At 41.0% G+C, this 16,027-nt stretch overlaps 1 protein-coding gene across 1 annotated transcript in view; it reads right to left on the bottom strand.

Annotated features, from left to right (window-relative positions):
* Positions 1–2,268: 2,268 nt before the first annotated feature.
* LOC307229643 (uncharacterized protein) overlaps positions 2,269–16,027 on the bottom strand; it is a 29,421-nt gene continuing 15,662 nt past the window's right edge. Inside the window, exons 7-13 of the mRNA XM_079999671.1 lie at positions 9,675–9,890; positions 8,081–8,199; positions 7,125–7,264; positions 6,834–6,969; positions 6,425–6,499; positions 4,883–5,028; positions 2,269–3,162 (exon numbers count right to left, since the gene is read on the bottom strand). Coding sequence (XP_079855797.1) covers positions 3,127–3,162; positions 4,883–5,028; positions 6,425–6,499; positions 6,834–6,969; positions 7,125–7,264; positions 8,081–8,199; positions 9,675–9,890 — 868 coding nt within the window. The 3' untranslated portion in view covers positions 2,269–3,126. The remainder of the gene's footprint in view (positions 3,163–4,882; positions 5,029–6,424; positions 6,500–6,833; positions 6,970–7,124; positions 7,265–8,080; positions 8,200–9,674; positions 9,891–16,027) is intronic.

Below are 16,027 nucleotides of genomic sequence, written 5' to 3' on the forward strand. Positions count from 1 at the left end.
GGAAATGTCTGTATTTCCTCTGCACCCTGCCAAAGGTTGAATGCCACAATGTTTACAGTTGACCGGCGCTTTCGCAGTTTCTTCTGCAGCTGGGCCCTCTCAGCCTCCATATCAGCAGGCTTTTCCACGCAGGAAGTAAATATTACAACACAAAGGACATTGAGCAGAGGAAGAAAGAATCCAGGAAAAAGGCCTGAGTGCCATTTTGCCGAGTCATGTGTAAAAAAATCCAGTCAACAGGAATTGCCATCCCAGTAAAGAGCCAGGCTTCCTGTTACTGACGTGTGGGGTCAAATATCCTTCTCCAGACAGAAAGGAAGGCATTCTTTCCTTCTTCTCCAGTCAATTGATGCTGTAGGGAGGAGGACAGGAAGGCATTTGATTGGTTCCGCCAGGCGATCAAGAGGAGGCAATAGGGATTTTCTCTGCCCACATAATCTCCTTGGTGTCCTTCCAAATGTCCTTAAGAACTTGTAAATTGGGGTTGGATAAGGACACAACGTTGATTTAAAGATTTTCAGTGGAAAATCTCATTGGTGATGGTTCAGTAACAGCTGTTTAATTCACATTCAAACCCAAAAGCAATGTCTGCCATCTTCAAAGTCTCATAAGTTTATTTTGTACAATAAATACATTTAATTTGTGCAATGTAAAATAAATATTAGAGAAGTACATTTTATTTCTAGCCAGGTTCTGACTTGCATGCATTGATTAGATATTTTTTAAATTAATATACCCTGATAGAATTTAGTCACATTTACCAGTTGTCATATTTCATTTGGACACAACCATTTCTCTCCCAAGATCCCTCAAGGGTACAGCTAAATACATGAAATCCATATTCTGTGTGCTGCAGCTCTAGCTTTAGTCCTACTGATAAGTGCTTTTATTCTCCTACAATTACAACAAAACACTCTGGATAACAATGTCAGCTTGATGCCTACAACATCAAAACTAGAGTATTGCAAAACATACAACAAATGAAACATTCAAAGGCTAGAGGGTACATCGAATCTCCAGATCTTTGCAACCTGCCATGTTGCAGTGGAAGACAGATAATCCGTCTTCAATGCCCAAAGTTTGACTTCACCAGTGAGTTCAGTAAGTCTCCATGAGCAAGACAATGAAATATTGGTCTCAAAAATCATGGATCTTGTTAAACAATCAAAACTCGACTCTTCCCCTCCCCTCGCTCGGTGTATGCTCCCATTGGCTGTAGATCGTTGTGTCACTCCAGAATACACCCCGACATGACCAGATATTAAACCTGCTTGATATCTCGCTGGCGCCTACGAGGCATTGGCGGGTGCTCAGCGTGCAGTCGGATTGCGTTGTGAGCAGTTCACACCGCACACTCGTTGCTCACAGGAGCGCGCTATGATTTGCTTCCGACCTGGGGCTTTGGTCAGCGATCTCCAAAAATTTTTTTGGAGAGTGGAAAATCAGCCTTAATTCTTGTACTGTAGTCTGAACTCGCCATTAGTTAATCTCTTGAAATCTCTTGTACTAGCGATTGCTGTAATAATGAAAACTAAATAAATATAAAAAAAAATGTCCCTACAGGGATTACTCGAGTGCAATCTAATTAACAAACTCATGTAATCAGGGGGAATCTACAAAGGCTAATTTAAGTTATGTTGTAAAATTGAATTACCTTACATCCAATCATGATTTTAATAATAAAGTTCCAAAAACAAATTCTAATATTTAACCAATTACTCCTAATGGTCATTTGGGCTTGGCCTCAGCCCTTTAAAAATAATTGTCCTTGCTATGAAACAAGTTCTTGATGTCCCCCAGACGATGCTTTTCCAAAGATGAAAGGGATTAAGTGGAACTTGATTTTACTGATATATAATTTTTTTTTATTGTGTTGTATTTTTCAAGCTTAGAGAGCTTGTGCGTAATCACCGGGTGTCATGACATTTCACTGCATATATGTACGACCGTATGTGTATGTATGTGACAAATGATCTCTTGAACTTGAACTTGCATATACAGCTGCATGATTTGTAGCGCACTTTCACAAACGGTTGTATATACATATTACATATTTATGTAAGGTAGTAGAGAAATGCAAGATAACTTAAACACTCCAGGAAATGTAGCACCTGAAGATCAAACATATACTTTTTTTCAATATAGATTTGGCTTTAACTGCATCCGATTCACACCCGAGTCACATTGGCAATAACTACAATACTACCCCAAATAAATAAACCCGGTCTTCAAAAATCAACCACCTGACCACCAAGTCAGCAGCTCTAGCACACTTTATTTATTTCAAGTAATTTCTATCTTCATAACAGATACAAACACACCCTTTTGAGACTATCTTCAAAAATAAATAGCAATGGAAATAAAGGCAGACAGAATCCACCCCCCCCATTTCCTAAACAGTATGTTTTAGATGCATTACAGACTACACAGTATACTGGAATGTACCCAAAGATTCACCAGTCTCCAAACTAGTTTGACGGCTTTAAAACCGACACCTATTCTGCAATTGAACAATCTACTGAAATAATTTAATGATAACACTGAATTATTGATTACATATGCGATATTCTACATACAGTAGATATGCAGCATCTATAAAACAGGAGTGCAAGAATCTCTGTATAGTAACACTGAAGTGAGAATGTGCAAATCACTGACAGATAATCAGTAGCACACTACATGGTTAGCATAATTAGACACTTAGTTAGAAATTGTGGCCTCACTTCTTCAGCACCACGTTGTGTTTCACCCTCATCACTTAAATCTCTGGCCTTGGAAAAATTATATGTGATCGGAAAAGTGTGAATATGAATAACAAAAACTGATTATAAACACAACCAATCAACCGCATCATCATTCAAGCAGGAGGTGAAATCTTTAGCCGTGTGGGCTAAAGACGATGTTCTGCCCGGCACATTCCTGGATTTCTCAATAATGCAGCTAATCCCGCTTCTCAGTAGGACATCACAACCTTGTGTGTCATGTTGTCCGGCCTGGAACTGGGACAAGGTCAACGCTCTGCCGCAGGTTTTCCCACTGTGAGGAGTAGGAGGAGAAAGGTGGGTATAGTGGGGGGGTTGGCACCGCACATCAACTGCCTGCGTCACACAGACGACACAGGTCCAGTCAGTCGCTGTCCAAGTCCAGCTTAGGCAGCATTTCCTGGGGGAGGAGAGAAGACAGCTCAGACCTCTCTGCTAAAGCCTTTTTGGCTAATGGCATTGGTTGGGGCAGGTGGAGGCTACTTGGCCACAGATGAGGGCCAGATGGAAGCACAAAGTCAAAATCACAATGTTTTTTTCTTTTTCATCTATTGCATCACCTTTTTGCTGGTCGGTCTAGATCTACTCTAATGACTGGTATCAAAATAAATGGGCAATCTGAATATAGAGGTGTGCCATCTCTGAAACCAAATTTCCAGAAATTCTGGAATGCAAAACTGATCCCATTAAGATAACAGAACTGCAAAATGTTGCACAATAAGGTACAGACATTTGTATTACTTCTAATGTTACTTGTAATGTTAATTACTTCTCACATATTTTAAAAAGGGCCTTAATATGGAATACATAAATTCATGCAGCCATCTTGAATGCTGTTGGTACATGCAATTCCTGCACCCTGTTGAGTAAGGGTTGGGTTGGGTTTAATAAGCGTTTAAATTGTGGTGTTGGATCTTACACACCGATGAGTCACAACATTAAAACCACTGACAGGTGAAGTGAATAACATTGGTCATCTCGTTCCAATGGCACCTGTCAAGGGGTGGGGTATATTAGGCAGCAAGTGAACAGTCAGTTCTTGATATAATAGTGATGGCTAAACGACTGGATCAGAGCATCTCCTAAACGACAGGTCTTGTGGGCTGTTGTATCTAAATTGGCATCCATGGTTAGTACCTACAAAAAATGGTCCAAGTAAGGACAACCGGTAAACTGGCGACAGGTTCATGGTCCCCTAACGCTCATTGACACGCGTGGGGAGCGAAAGCTGGACTGATAGGTCCAATCCCACAGAAGAGCTACTGTAGCACAAATTGCTGAAAAAGTTAATGCTGCCATGATAGAAAGGTGTCAGAACATACAGTGTATGGTAGCTTGCTGCGTATGGAGCTATGTAGCGGCAGACCGGTCAGAGTGCCCATGCTGACCCCTGTCCACCACCGAAAGCGCCTACATAGGGCAGAACGGTGAGCGTCAGAACTGTACCATGGAGCAATGTAAGAAGGTGGCCTGGTCTGATGAATCACGTTTACATCATGTGGATGGCCGGGTGCGTGCGCGTCATTTATCTGGGGAAGAGATGTCACCAGGATGCAGTATGGGAAGAAAGAAAGCCGGCGGAGGCAGTGTGATGCTCTGGGCAATGCTTCTGCTGGGAGACCTTGGGTTCTGGCATTCATGTGAATGTTACCTTGAGACGTACCACCTTCCTAAACATTGTTGCAGACCAAGTACACCCCTTCATGGCAACGGTATTCCCTGATGGCAGTGGCCTCTTTCAGCACAATAATGCAAAAAAAAAAAAAGAAAAAAAAGAAAATGTTCAGGAATGGTTTGAGGAACATGACAAAGAGTTCAAGGTGTTGACTTGGCCTCAAAATTCCCCAGATCTCAGTCCGATCAAGCATCTCTTGGATGTGCTGGAACAACAAGCCTGATCCATGGGGGCCCCACCTCACAACTTGCAGGAGATACCACAGGACACCTTCAGAGGTCTTGTGGAGTCCATACCTTGACGACATAATATTAGGCAGGTGTTTTAATGTTGTGGCTGATCGGTGTATATTTCCATGTGAAGATTTATTTAACAATAGAGAAGAACACTTGTGGGCATTATGGGCTGTATTCAGAATGGGCTACATTGTGTGTTTGCCACAAACCTTGACATTGCGTATGTGAGGAACTTGTATCAGTGGGTCCCGGGACTCTTTGTGGGAGAAGCTCTGCAGTGTGATGTTCCTGGAGGGCTTGAACTCCTCCCTCCACCACCACACTGCAATGGCCACCAGGAGCATGCTGAGAAACACTACACACATTCACGCACACGCACACACACACACACACACACACACACACACACACACACACACACACACACACACACACACACACACCAAATGGAAATTCTGGTATTTAGGGTTAGGGCTTGTCAATTAGTAGCACAATAGATTAGAAGAAAAACAAGAAATTTTGAAATGGTGTATAATATACTTTTCTAACAACTACAGCTCAACAGCTCCAACTCCCCCATTAACCAGGTAATGGACATTTTGTTTCTGAGAAAACAAAAACCCAGGAAAGCTTCTGGTGGACAGAATATCCTCTGATATATTCAACACTACTGCTCAGCAGGTCCTAATGACCTGTGGAGCTGTTTGAGAAGTGTCCAGCCTAAATTACTACATTGTCAGTGGCTATTATGAAAGTATTTCAAGGCCATCACTGAATTGCTACCGAACCCCCTATAGTTTGGTACAGAACCAACCAGTCAATGGAAGGTGTGGTCAACATGGGCCTCCACGATGCTCTGCAGCATATAATGTATATTCCCTAGGCACATACGCAAAAACACTATTTATTGATTACTGCTCTTCTTTTAATCCAATTACTCCTGAAATTCTTCATATAAAACAACGCATCGCTCCAACTCACTGTATAAAGCACAAGAGGCCCACAGGGATGCGTATTATTCCACTACAGTTCTATGTGTACACTAAAGACTCGACTGTTAAACTGCTCATATTTGCTGAAGACACCTTTCACATTACTATGATCCCAAGGGAGGAGCTTGATCACAGCAGCCAGGGAGTGACAGCGCATTGTCAGATCTTCTGGGAAAGTCACAGGCCACAGCCTTCCATTGAAGCACCGCACAGCTCCAGGAGACAGAGAAATGAGCAGGAAAAATTGTCGCTGCTGCTGCCACTCACCCACTCACCCTAAACAAAAACACTACAAATCTACGGCAATACTACAAAAACACTTCCAATACTACACTGAAACTCTTGAAGTTAAACTTTATATATATTACAATATATATTTTATATATATTTACTTTGAATGATTATGGGCCAAGCATCTATAAATATTGCATGTTTTCTGATTAAAGGATTTCTGATTCTGATTCTGAAAGGTCAGTGGTGATCCTATAGTCATGAATCCTGCAGTTCTTTTTTGGTCTTTATTAAGTATAAGTAGATTTAATTCTGTGTAATAATCATATATATACTGTATATATTAGAGAATTCTTGTCTATGTACTGAAAGCAAACTGAACCATAAGAATGTATAAATGGTTGTTAATGGATATGAGGTAAAGATATAAGTCAAACAACTTGAGGTAAAGGTTGTACACCCACCCATAAAAAAAATAATGTTTTTTTAATTTATGGGAAAATCAGAGTGAGTAAAGACAGAACTTACAGATAAGACAAAGTATTCCTGCAGATGTTGGATCAGTTAACATGGGTACAGGAGCGTCTTGGAGAACGGCAATTTCTGCAAAGAAAAATAATAGGTAAGTAATAAGTGAGTGTTCCCACTCACTTTATAAAAATACATACTGGCTAATGGACAGCATTTATATATTTTAGAATATTTGTCCAGGTGAAGATTCATGAAGACGTTTGTACATCTATAGTTTGGTTCAAGATTCATTTTTAATCTCCACTTTATCATAAATTTACTCACAAGGGATTTTGCTGTTATGAACATTGATCCATCTCAAGGATGTTTAACATAATCGCAGCAAATCATATGCATTTTGAAAGTAAGACTGAAGGGATTTCGGAAATTGCAAGGCTTATGTGAAAGATAATGCAGCAGATGTTACTGTTGGGTTGAAGAACAGGATGAACGATGACTAGGCCCCCGAGGGAGTTTCTCAGAAAAACTCTGAAGCGACCACCATTGCGCTTGTCTGCGCTGCATATGGACTGGGTGACATCATCAGACCAGTAAACTAGCCCCTGGTGCAGGAGGGAGAGAGGGAACTAATTACAGGCCCTGAACAACACATTTAGTTTTTGACGCTTTTCATCTATTAATGTGTGTGTGTGTGTGTGTGTGTGTGTGTGTGTGTGTGTGTGTGTGTGTGTGTGTGTGTGTGTGTGTGTGTGTTTACCTCAAACACAGCCAGTCCTAGGGGCCGGTCCATGTAGCCGTTGGATTCCACAACAGTTTTGCGATGACGGCCCATTAGATCCACTCTGGAGATGGTCCGCATGCCCTGGTCAGCCCAGTACAGAAGCTGGCGAGGCATATCTAGAAAAAAAAAAAAAAATATTAAAGTGGCAATCCATAACATTATTTTGTTAAAAAAATATATAGACTTTCTTATATTAGATTTTATATTGAGAACAAAGAGCCGTTTCTAGTGTTGGGTGGCAGGGTACGCCTTTCCCAGGAAGAATGCAAATATCAGGAACACGCAGAAAGTGAAAGGCAGCCATGGTGAATTTGATAAATCAGTGGAGCTAGTTTTGGTTAGTAAACTGTCGGTATCCCCATGGTTTGAATTACCCACCTTAATTAAGACTTGGACACCCCGAAAAGAGGTAAAAACAACAGGTCTGGGGGTCTAAACATTTATAGATACTTCTTATCTGTAATCATAAACATTACAATATATTTCCCGTATTCATGCCTGGAAGAATCTTGTAATACGATTTCAGACATCCCTAAAGTGGACCATACCATTACTCTACACATTGTTTGCTGCAGAGCAGCTCCGCAGCTGAGGGTGCGAGCCACAGCAATATTTTTTCCAAACAATGCAAATGAAAACAGTGTGTTTTTACTGTAGATGTATTTATTTTCCTCCATTGTCTCACTAAATGAAACAAAAAAAAGCCCCGTGCGTAACCGGCAAACTTTCTCAGCCACTGTCTTAAACCCCCTGGGAGAAAAAAGTTGCCCCCCTCTGATTGTCATTGTATAATTCACACTCTGGGTATCTCCACCACCTCAAGTGACCAAGACAAAACAAAAATCCATTTCTACAGGACTGATAAGTTAATCCGCTGCTGTGGAATATTCCAACCACTTTCAGAACAACCTCCACAAAATCACAGCACCTACCCAGAGAGAGGGCGACCGGGTTGTGGATCGAGGAAGTGACCAGTGCCATCCTGTCTCGGCCGACCAAACTCGCCCTCTCTATCTTTGGGGAGCCACCACTCTCCGCCCAAAACAGAAATCTGTGGAGAAACAATTAGTGTTATACCAGCATTACACAAGCTGTGGTTGGATGACAGGGTTGATTATGAAATACTACACTGTATAACTACAGGAACAATTGGAAACAAATAGAAATAAAGTAGCAAGTAGGGCCAAGGCCCAAGGGCCCCAGGGCCTGAGATTTGAGGCTTGAATCGCTTCCCCATCTAGAAAAGCTAAGCGGCGGCTAAAGTGACAGTTCTGGTTTCAGAAGTCTGGATTTTGTCAACCATGAACCAATACATGCTTTGAGAAAGTGATGGAAATTGTATTAATTACTTTGCTATGTTATATAACCATTACCATATAAACTTGTGTGTGTAACAATATATCTAAATCTATATAATCACATATCAGCACACAGTGTTTATTCCCACAGACAGTACGCACTGAATTATCTAAAGAGATAAACTGTACATTCATTCATTCCGTCGACCGTCACAGAGTTTGCCTTATCTTGAACACGTACGAATCTGTGATGCGAAACTGACCATATATTCTCTGACTCCCCAAAATAAACTGTTGATCCCGGAGAGCTGCTCTCAAGCACATCTCTGATCCAACCCTTGTACAACCAGCCCTTGTACAAGATAATAAATTCACTTTGAGACCAAAAACTTTTTCCTCTTCATTGTTAATTAGAAAACATTCAGCTAAATATTTTTTCAGAACAGAAAGACACCTACATTAACAACTACTCCGATTAATAGATTATGGAAGATTGAAGGTGCAATAGACAGCTTTTGCGCCTCTGGTGCAAAGACCACCGGATCGCTTTACGATCGCTCAGAGCGCTCCTTGAAAATGATCAACACAGCATTGGAAATAGGAGAGAACAAAGTGCATGTTCACTGAGGAGTTAAATTGAAATTGTTAAGATTTGAGTTGAATTGTATTTCTTTTTGTTGCGCAAACATAGACATACAGTGTATACAAAGATGGCGCACTGACTGCTTCAGCCCATTACTGCAATGCGTCAACGTCGCTGCCATATTGGAACAGACAAAACTGGCCTGTAATCAAATACAAGTAAACGGGGGACCTGTGGTTTTTCTGGATAAAAAGCACTATAACTTTTCTCAATCGATTTTAATTAGTTGTTTTTAAATATTATCTACCCAGAGTGGATTTCTCCACCGGTCGCCATTTCCGTTAGTGGTTGCACATTGGTTGACGCACTGCCATAAAACGAACATTTTTCCAGGAGTTTGTACCCGGTGGCAGTCTGAATACATAGTGATATCAAGGCTTTAGGGAACCAATCCAAACGCCAATGGTATCATTATTCCGTAGTAATTTCACTGAGCAATCAAAATTAACTTCATAATGATAAGTAAAAGCCAAAAAGTTGTCTACTGCTCATTTAAAGAACGACATTACAAAGGGCTTTGCGGGGCAGATGAATGAAACACAGGTTTCTTATGAGGGAGAAGTCCCTAAAACCTCATCCACTTACCCTTGAAGAGGTTCAACAGCGACGGCGGTGGGATTTTGGAGCCCGCCGAGTAGCAGCCTCTGCGCTGAGCCATCCAGTGGGCCGACATTAAGCGACGCCGTCTGGGTGTCGACCCAGTAGAGCTGCTGGTGGATCCAGTCCACCGCCACTCCCGACAGCGCACCGAGACCCTTTAGGACTAGCATGGGATCTCCAGGGGTGCCGTCCATGGAAACCCTGGAAAGTCACAGTTTTAAGATAAAGACAGCAATGCAAGACAAGTTCATTTTTATTTATGTACAACACCACATTGGCCAATGTATTATGCAATGAATCCTATGTATATCAAAGACAAAAAACTGTCTTGGATGCAATGGTGCTGTAAACCATTGCAAAAAATGCACAACAAAACAATAAATAAACAACAACAAAAAAAGAACAACACATTAAATAAATAAAAAAAATAAAAAATAAAATAAAAAAAAGACAATACAGGAAAAAAGCTCCACAACTGGATAACTGGAAAATAGAAGAATAAATCCATAAAGGTTGGGCGGATCTTTATCTTTAAAGAAGCACATTTGTAAGGTTCATTGTAAAAGGCAGGAGAAAAAAGAAAAGAGTTGAGCAGCTCATATTTCAGTCCATGAGGAAGTAAACTTTCCATTCACATCATGTTATACTGGATGTTGCTTTGTTCTCCCTCAGACTCCTGTCCCCCCCCCCCAATGTGCCTCTGTTATATTGTTGTAGTAATTACATTTCAGGGGATTTTTCTTTTTTTAAATGACAGTACACAATTGGATTTTATAAAATTTGGATTAAAATTATTTATCATGAATAATTATTATGGAAAAAAAACATCTATTTGTGGCATTGTTTTATCCATCGAGCTACACCGGGGTTTTAACCCCAAACCAAAATAGTTTTGGTGATATTTGGAAGCCCTCAACAATGGTGAATCTACTGTCAAGCAAATGACAATTGGAGCCCATGTAATGGCTTATCTTTCATTTAGTTGTGTTTTCGTGAGGTGGGTCTTTAGTTTGTTGTGCACTTATCAAAATCCAATTAAATGCATGACATATACATACACAGTATTGTGGCGGACCAAGGGACATGGTTAAGCCGGCATGGCAGCCTGGCTTCCTTCCCCACGACCGCCCAGCTGCCCTGAGTCGGCCGAATCAGCGCCCGTGTGGCGCCAAATGTTCCAATCCGGGGCCCAGAGCTTTCTTAATGTTTGCCTGTCTTGCAGAGAGGGATCGGCACACAGGCTCATCAGCCGACCAGGAGCCAGATCGGAACGTCATTTCTCCTGCGCCTAAACACATTATTCTTTATTGTTCATCCTGATGGCCAGCGAGCATTTTGTTCACTTATATAATAAAAACTCTCTTCACGTTGGCAGCCGAGTGCCAGAAAACTTCCGTCTTCCTCCCTAAACCTGTACCTGTTGGCAGAGACTCCCACAAGTGGCGGCTGAACAGGAACACGAGAGGGGCAGGGTGCCGAGTGATGCGGATCCTATCCGCTGGTTGAGGAAGCGCAATTGCCAAGTAAATTTACACGTACAAGGAATTTGTCTTGGTGTTCGGTGCATACAGGAAACATATACAGTCTGTAAAATCTACAATAGTAAAACAATATGTAAAATATATAAGAATAAGTAAAATAAGGCTGTTTTTTTTTTAATAAGGAGCTGTACAATTTGTGCAGGAATGTGCAAATGTTCAAAGTATGAAGAACAGTATGTGCAATGTGCACGGATAATAGTCCAGAACAATGAAGAATTAATAAAGCGTTAATGTAAGGCATTAACATATCAATTCAATTCTAGGCGTACAGCTCCGTGTAGTGGGAGAGCTTGTCCTGCAGAAGAGCTGGGATGATTTTGTTGAAGGCAGAGCTGAAATCCACAAACAGGATCCTGGCGTAGGTAGCTGAGGAGTCCAGGTGCTGGAGGATGAAGTGGAGGGCCAGGTTTACTTTATCGTCTACAGACCTGTTGGCTCTGTAGGCAAACTGCAGGGGACCAGGAGAGGGTCTGTGATGGATTTGAGGTGGGACAGCACAAGGCGTTCAAAAGACTCCATCACCACAGTGGTCAGGGCAACGGGTCTGTAATCATTAAGTCCTGTTGTTCCTTGGCTTTTTTTGGGACTGGGATGATGGTGGAGGATTTGAAGCAGGCTGGTACATGGCATGTCTCCAGTGAGGTGTTGAAAACTGTGTCTGTGAACACCGGAGGCAGCTGTACTTGTTGTAACCCACCCTGGTGCGTGATCCTACACAGTTCTCCTCACAGAAGTTGATATATGACGTCACAGCCTCTGTCTACTCATCTAGACTGTCGGTTGCAGTCCTGAAAACGTCACAGTCGGTGCAGTCCAAGTACGCCTGAAGATCCTCCACAGCTTCACTGGTCCACTTCTTTGATGTCCTCACCACAGGTTTACACAGCTTTAATTTTTGCCTGTGTGCAGGAGTCAGGTGGACCTTGACATTGTAAGAGTGTCCCAGTGCAGCTTGGAGGATGGTATGATGGGTTAGGGTTTGTTGGACTCGGGCTGTGCGCAAAAAATGGTCCAGCAATGCCTGGTTCGACCCAGGGCTTTGGTGGATGTGTCTTGAGGAGAAATTTGTTATGTGCATGGGATATTCACATGTATCTAATGGTTCAGTTCGAAATTTGTTATCAGGGAAAAAAACATAGAGTAAAGGTTCGTTTCCGCCTGTTGTACTCCCTGATTTTGGGCACGGGTTGGCCAGCGTTTGACGCATTGATGAGAGAGGCTGGGGGAGTGCGTTTACGATCGGTAAGAAGATGTACGGGTTGCGTGGTGCGCTGTGTCTCTTGACAATAACACCTTACAGTGCTCCGGACTAGTCCTCCGTCTAACAGGTTAGATCACCAGCCTGCCAGGTATTACAATTGTACAGGATTCTAAAGATTGCTTTAACTCGGTAGTGAATAGACTCGCCCAGTTGCTCACTGTCTCCTTCCTGAAGCCTCCCCTGTTTCAGTCCTCACTTATTCACCCTCAGTAACCCTACAAATTATAACGCAGTTGCCACTCTGGTTAACGACAGCTCAGACAGACAGTGAGTGCCAGTTGGTGTGGTCGCTAGATTTTAATTTAACGACAAGTATACTTTCGTCCAAAGGAGATCCTATAATGCGCTCTTCCTAACTTTTTACTTTCTACAAGAAAGGTACTCAAACTTAAGTGACTATTGTTCCTCTATACTAAAAAGATAAGTAAAACAGTTACTTTAAATGCAGGTAAAGTACTACCTTAAGCGTTGCAAAGGGTAATTAATCAATACAAGATACAGACAGGTTGTGATTATTGGTATTGATAAAATCCAACAATCAATCTGACCAAAACATTTAAAAGAAAAAGATAAAGTAATAAAAACATACCCTAGTGCATTCCATATCCTATCTATTTTTTCCTAATTATAATTTGGAGCCAGGGAATTCAGTTCCAATAAGTGGCCACACGGTGCTGATTGGTCCGATCCAGGGCCAGGAACTTTATTAATTTGTCTATTTTGCAGAGAGGGATCGGCGCACGGGCTCTTCAGCCAACCAGGAACCAGAGCGAAGCGTCATTCCTCCTATGGCAAAACGCAGACTCCAGAAAGACTGTCTCCCTCCCTAAACTCCCACAAGTATATTATACAGTATATAGAGACTATTATAGTTTGTATGTATGCCAAAGTAAATTAATAAACTTTATACTCACTAAATTACTCTTCAACCTGAACAGAACCACCCTGTTACTGATTGACACACACACACACACACACACACACACACACACACACACACACACACACACACACACACACACACACACACACGCACACGCGCACACACGCACACACACACACACACACACACACACACACACACACACACACACACACCTTCTTTAAGCACAAACACAACTGTTCATGTTTGCCATTTTTGTAATTTGCTTTCTTACCGTACACATCACAACCGTACAATACACTGACTGACATTTACTGAGGAGATATCTTATATTTTCAAAATTATTATTTAAAATGATTATTTATTATTATTTATATTTTTAAAATAATTATTTCAAATTATATGACAGGGAGAAACAACACTGCTCAGGGTGATTAAGATAACATAACATAATAGTTGGAATAAAAAGGTTTGTTTAAATAATCCAGTAAAGAGAAAAATGTTTTGAGTCATCTTAAGGGTCTGAGGGCAAACTTTGCATTCTTACAAGAAACCCAGTTAAGAAAAAGCGATCAGGGATTCTCAAAGACTGGGTTGGTCACTCATTCCACTCAAACTTCAAAAATAAATCATAAGGTGCGGCCAGTTCGGTTAATAAATCCACTCCATTTATTCCCGCGGATGTTACGTAAGGAAGATATGTTATAGTTACAGGTAAATTATTTTCCACCCATGGGGTGTATACATTATTTAGGCTAATGTATACACCCCCACTTGGGACGACACAAATTTCCTTTCCACATTTTTATCTGCTATTCCAAATGTAGAATCACACTCACTGATTTTAGGGGGAGACCTTAAACCTGTTGATTTACCAATTTTAGACAGGTCTTCTAGGAAGTTCACTGGTCGACCGAAAAGCAGACTATGAATTCAGACTTTTCTTCAGAAATATGGCTTATGTGCATGGCGCTTTTTAGTTCCATGAACTGGAGAACATTATATTTTCTTTTCAGGTCCATCATGTACTGTATATGCCTGCATAGATAATTTCTTTAAGGACAAAAAAACTTTTTCTCAACCCCAAGAATTCAAGTTATAACAGCATTGCCGTTTCAGACCACGCTCCCTTGGTTCTTAAATTGAAATTCCCACAATGGCCTCCTAAGAGTTACCAATGGCCTCTTAACTCGCTTTTGCTCTCTGCCAAAACATTAGTTAAGTTGAAATTAACAGGAAAATGAACAGCCTTGTCATGCACCACAATATGCTAAACTCGCAAAGCATTCATAGTCATGGCTGGAAATATTGACACCCATGCATTTCTTTCTAATAACAGACAATTTCTTCTAGATAATTGTGAAATTAAAACAAATTAAAAATTTTGGTGTTCACATATGTTTTTCTTTGGTTTGCAGAGGAGCAAAATAAAAAAGTTCTCTGGAAAAACATCAAAGTCTCTATGATAGTTGGTCATAATTCTGGGAGTACAGTGCAAAACTGCTTGAGCTTTTCTTTTTTTGTTTAACTTCCCTTTAAGTTTTCATCTGTCACCCAGTCAATTGTATTCTCCTATTCCTCTTGGTTAGGTGATGTAAGATCTTTTTTTTAAATGTATTTATTTATTTTTATTGTACTTGTCACTAAACAGCCGCCACATTATTGCGATATTTGTTGACAGTGATTTTGTTTTATGTTCCTGTGTTGATTGTTGCCTTACAAAAGGAAATCCAATAATAACGTCATCCAATAGATGAAGTTTCATGAAACAAAAGCACAAATCATTATCATCTTTCTCTCTTACAGATGATTTCATCATGGATCCTGCCTGCATTCTATCAGAGCAGATATAAGCTTGACATTTAAAAAAAAGGTCAAGTTACATGGGAAGCGCCAATTACAGGGCAGCCCAAATATAGCGCGAGAATGTCTATATGTATATAGTAGGAAAGTGTTTACGGAGCCTCATGGTTTACCCCGTATGCCTTCTCATGCATGTTAATCTTTCTACTCAGTACAGTTATTTGGAAGGAAACAAGAGCAACTGGAGACCTTTACCAATAGTTTATACAGTACATAGAATCATACTTTTTATATATTTAGCCATTTTGGTTCTGTCATTTTTGCTATTTCTATATATTTAGGTTTAACAGCCATTTTGGAGGTATTTTGTCAACAGAACACTGCCTTTGCGTTCGTGTCCTTTTATTTGTGAAATGGCAAGCTTGTGTTGCGTGAAAAGCTGCAATGTTAAGTCCCAATATGGAAAAGGTACGAAATTTGACCACAAGGCAAGATTCTTAAGGTTTCCCATCTGAAAAAAAAAGGCCATGGACGGCAGGTAGAGAACATAACAAAGAGGTGTCAGATGGCCCGGGTTGCAGTGGTGAGATGCAAAATGTCACTTTCGCCATGATATCTCTGTTCATGTTGGTTTGCTCTCTCATTTCAGGGAAAGGAGGCGTGGCGATTGCGAACGCTAGTGTAGTGAATACTGACAGACTGCAGGAACGAGACAGACTGAGAATGGTGATGAGATGAGATGTATACAGTGTATACATGATGTGATGCTTGACGCTGAGACGCCGCGGTACTGTACTCAGCGTACAATACAGACTGGTCAGAGAGCTGGTTGTAAGTCTGAATGGTCGTT

Source organism: Zeus faber (genome assembly GCF_960531495.2).
Source record: "Zeus faber genome assembly, chromosome: 1".
Classification (NCBI taxonomy): domain Eukaryota; kingdom Metazoa; phylum Chordata; class Actinopteri; order Zeiformes; family Zeidae; genus Zeus; species Zeus faber.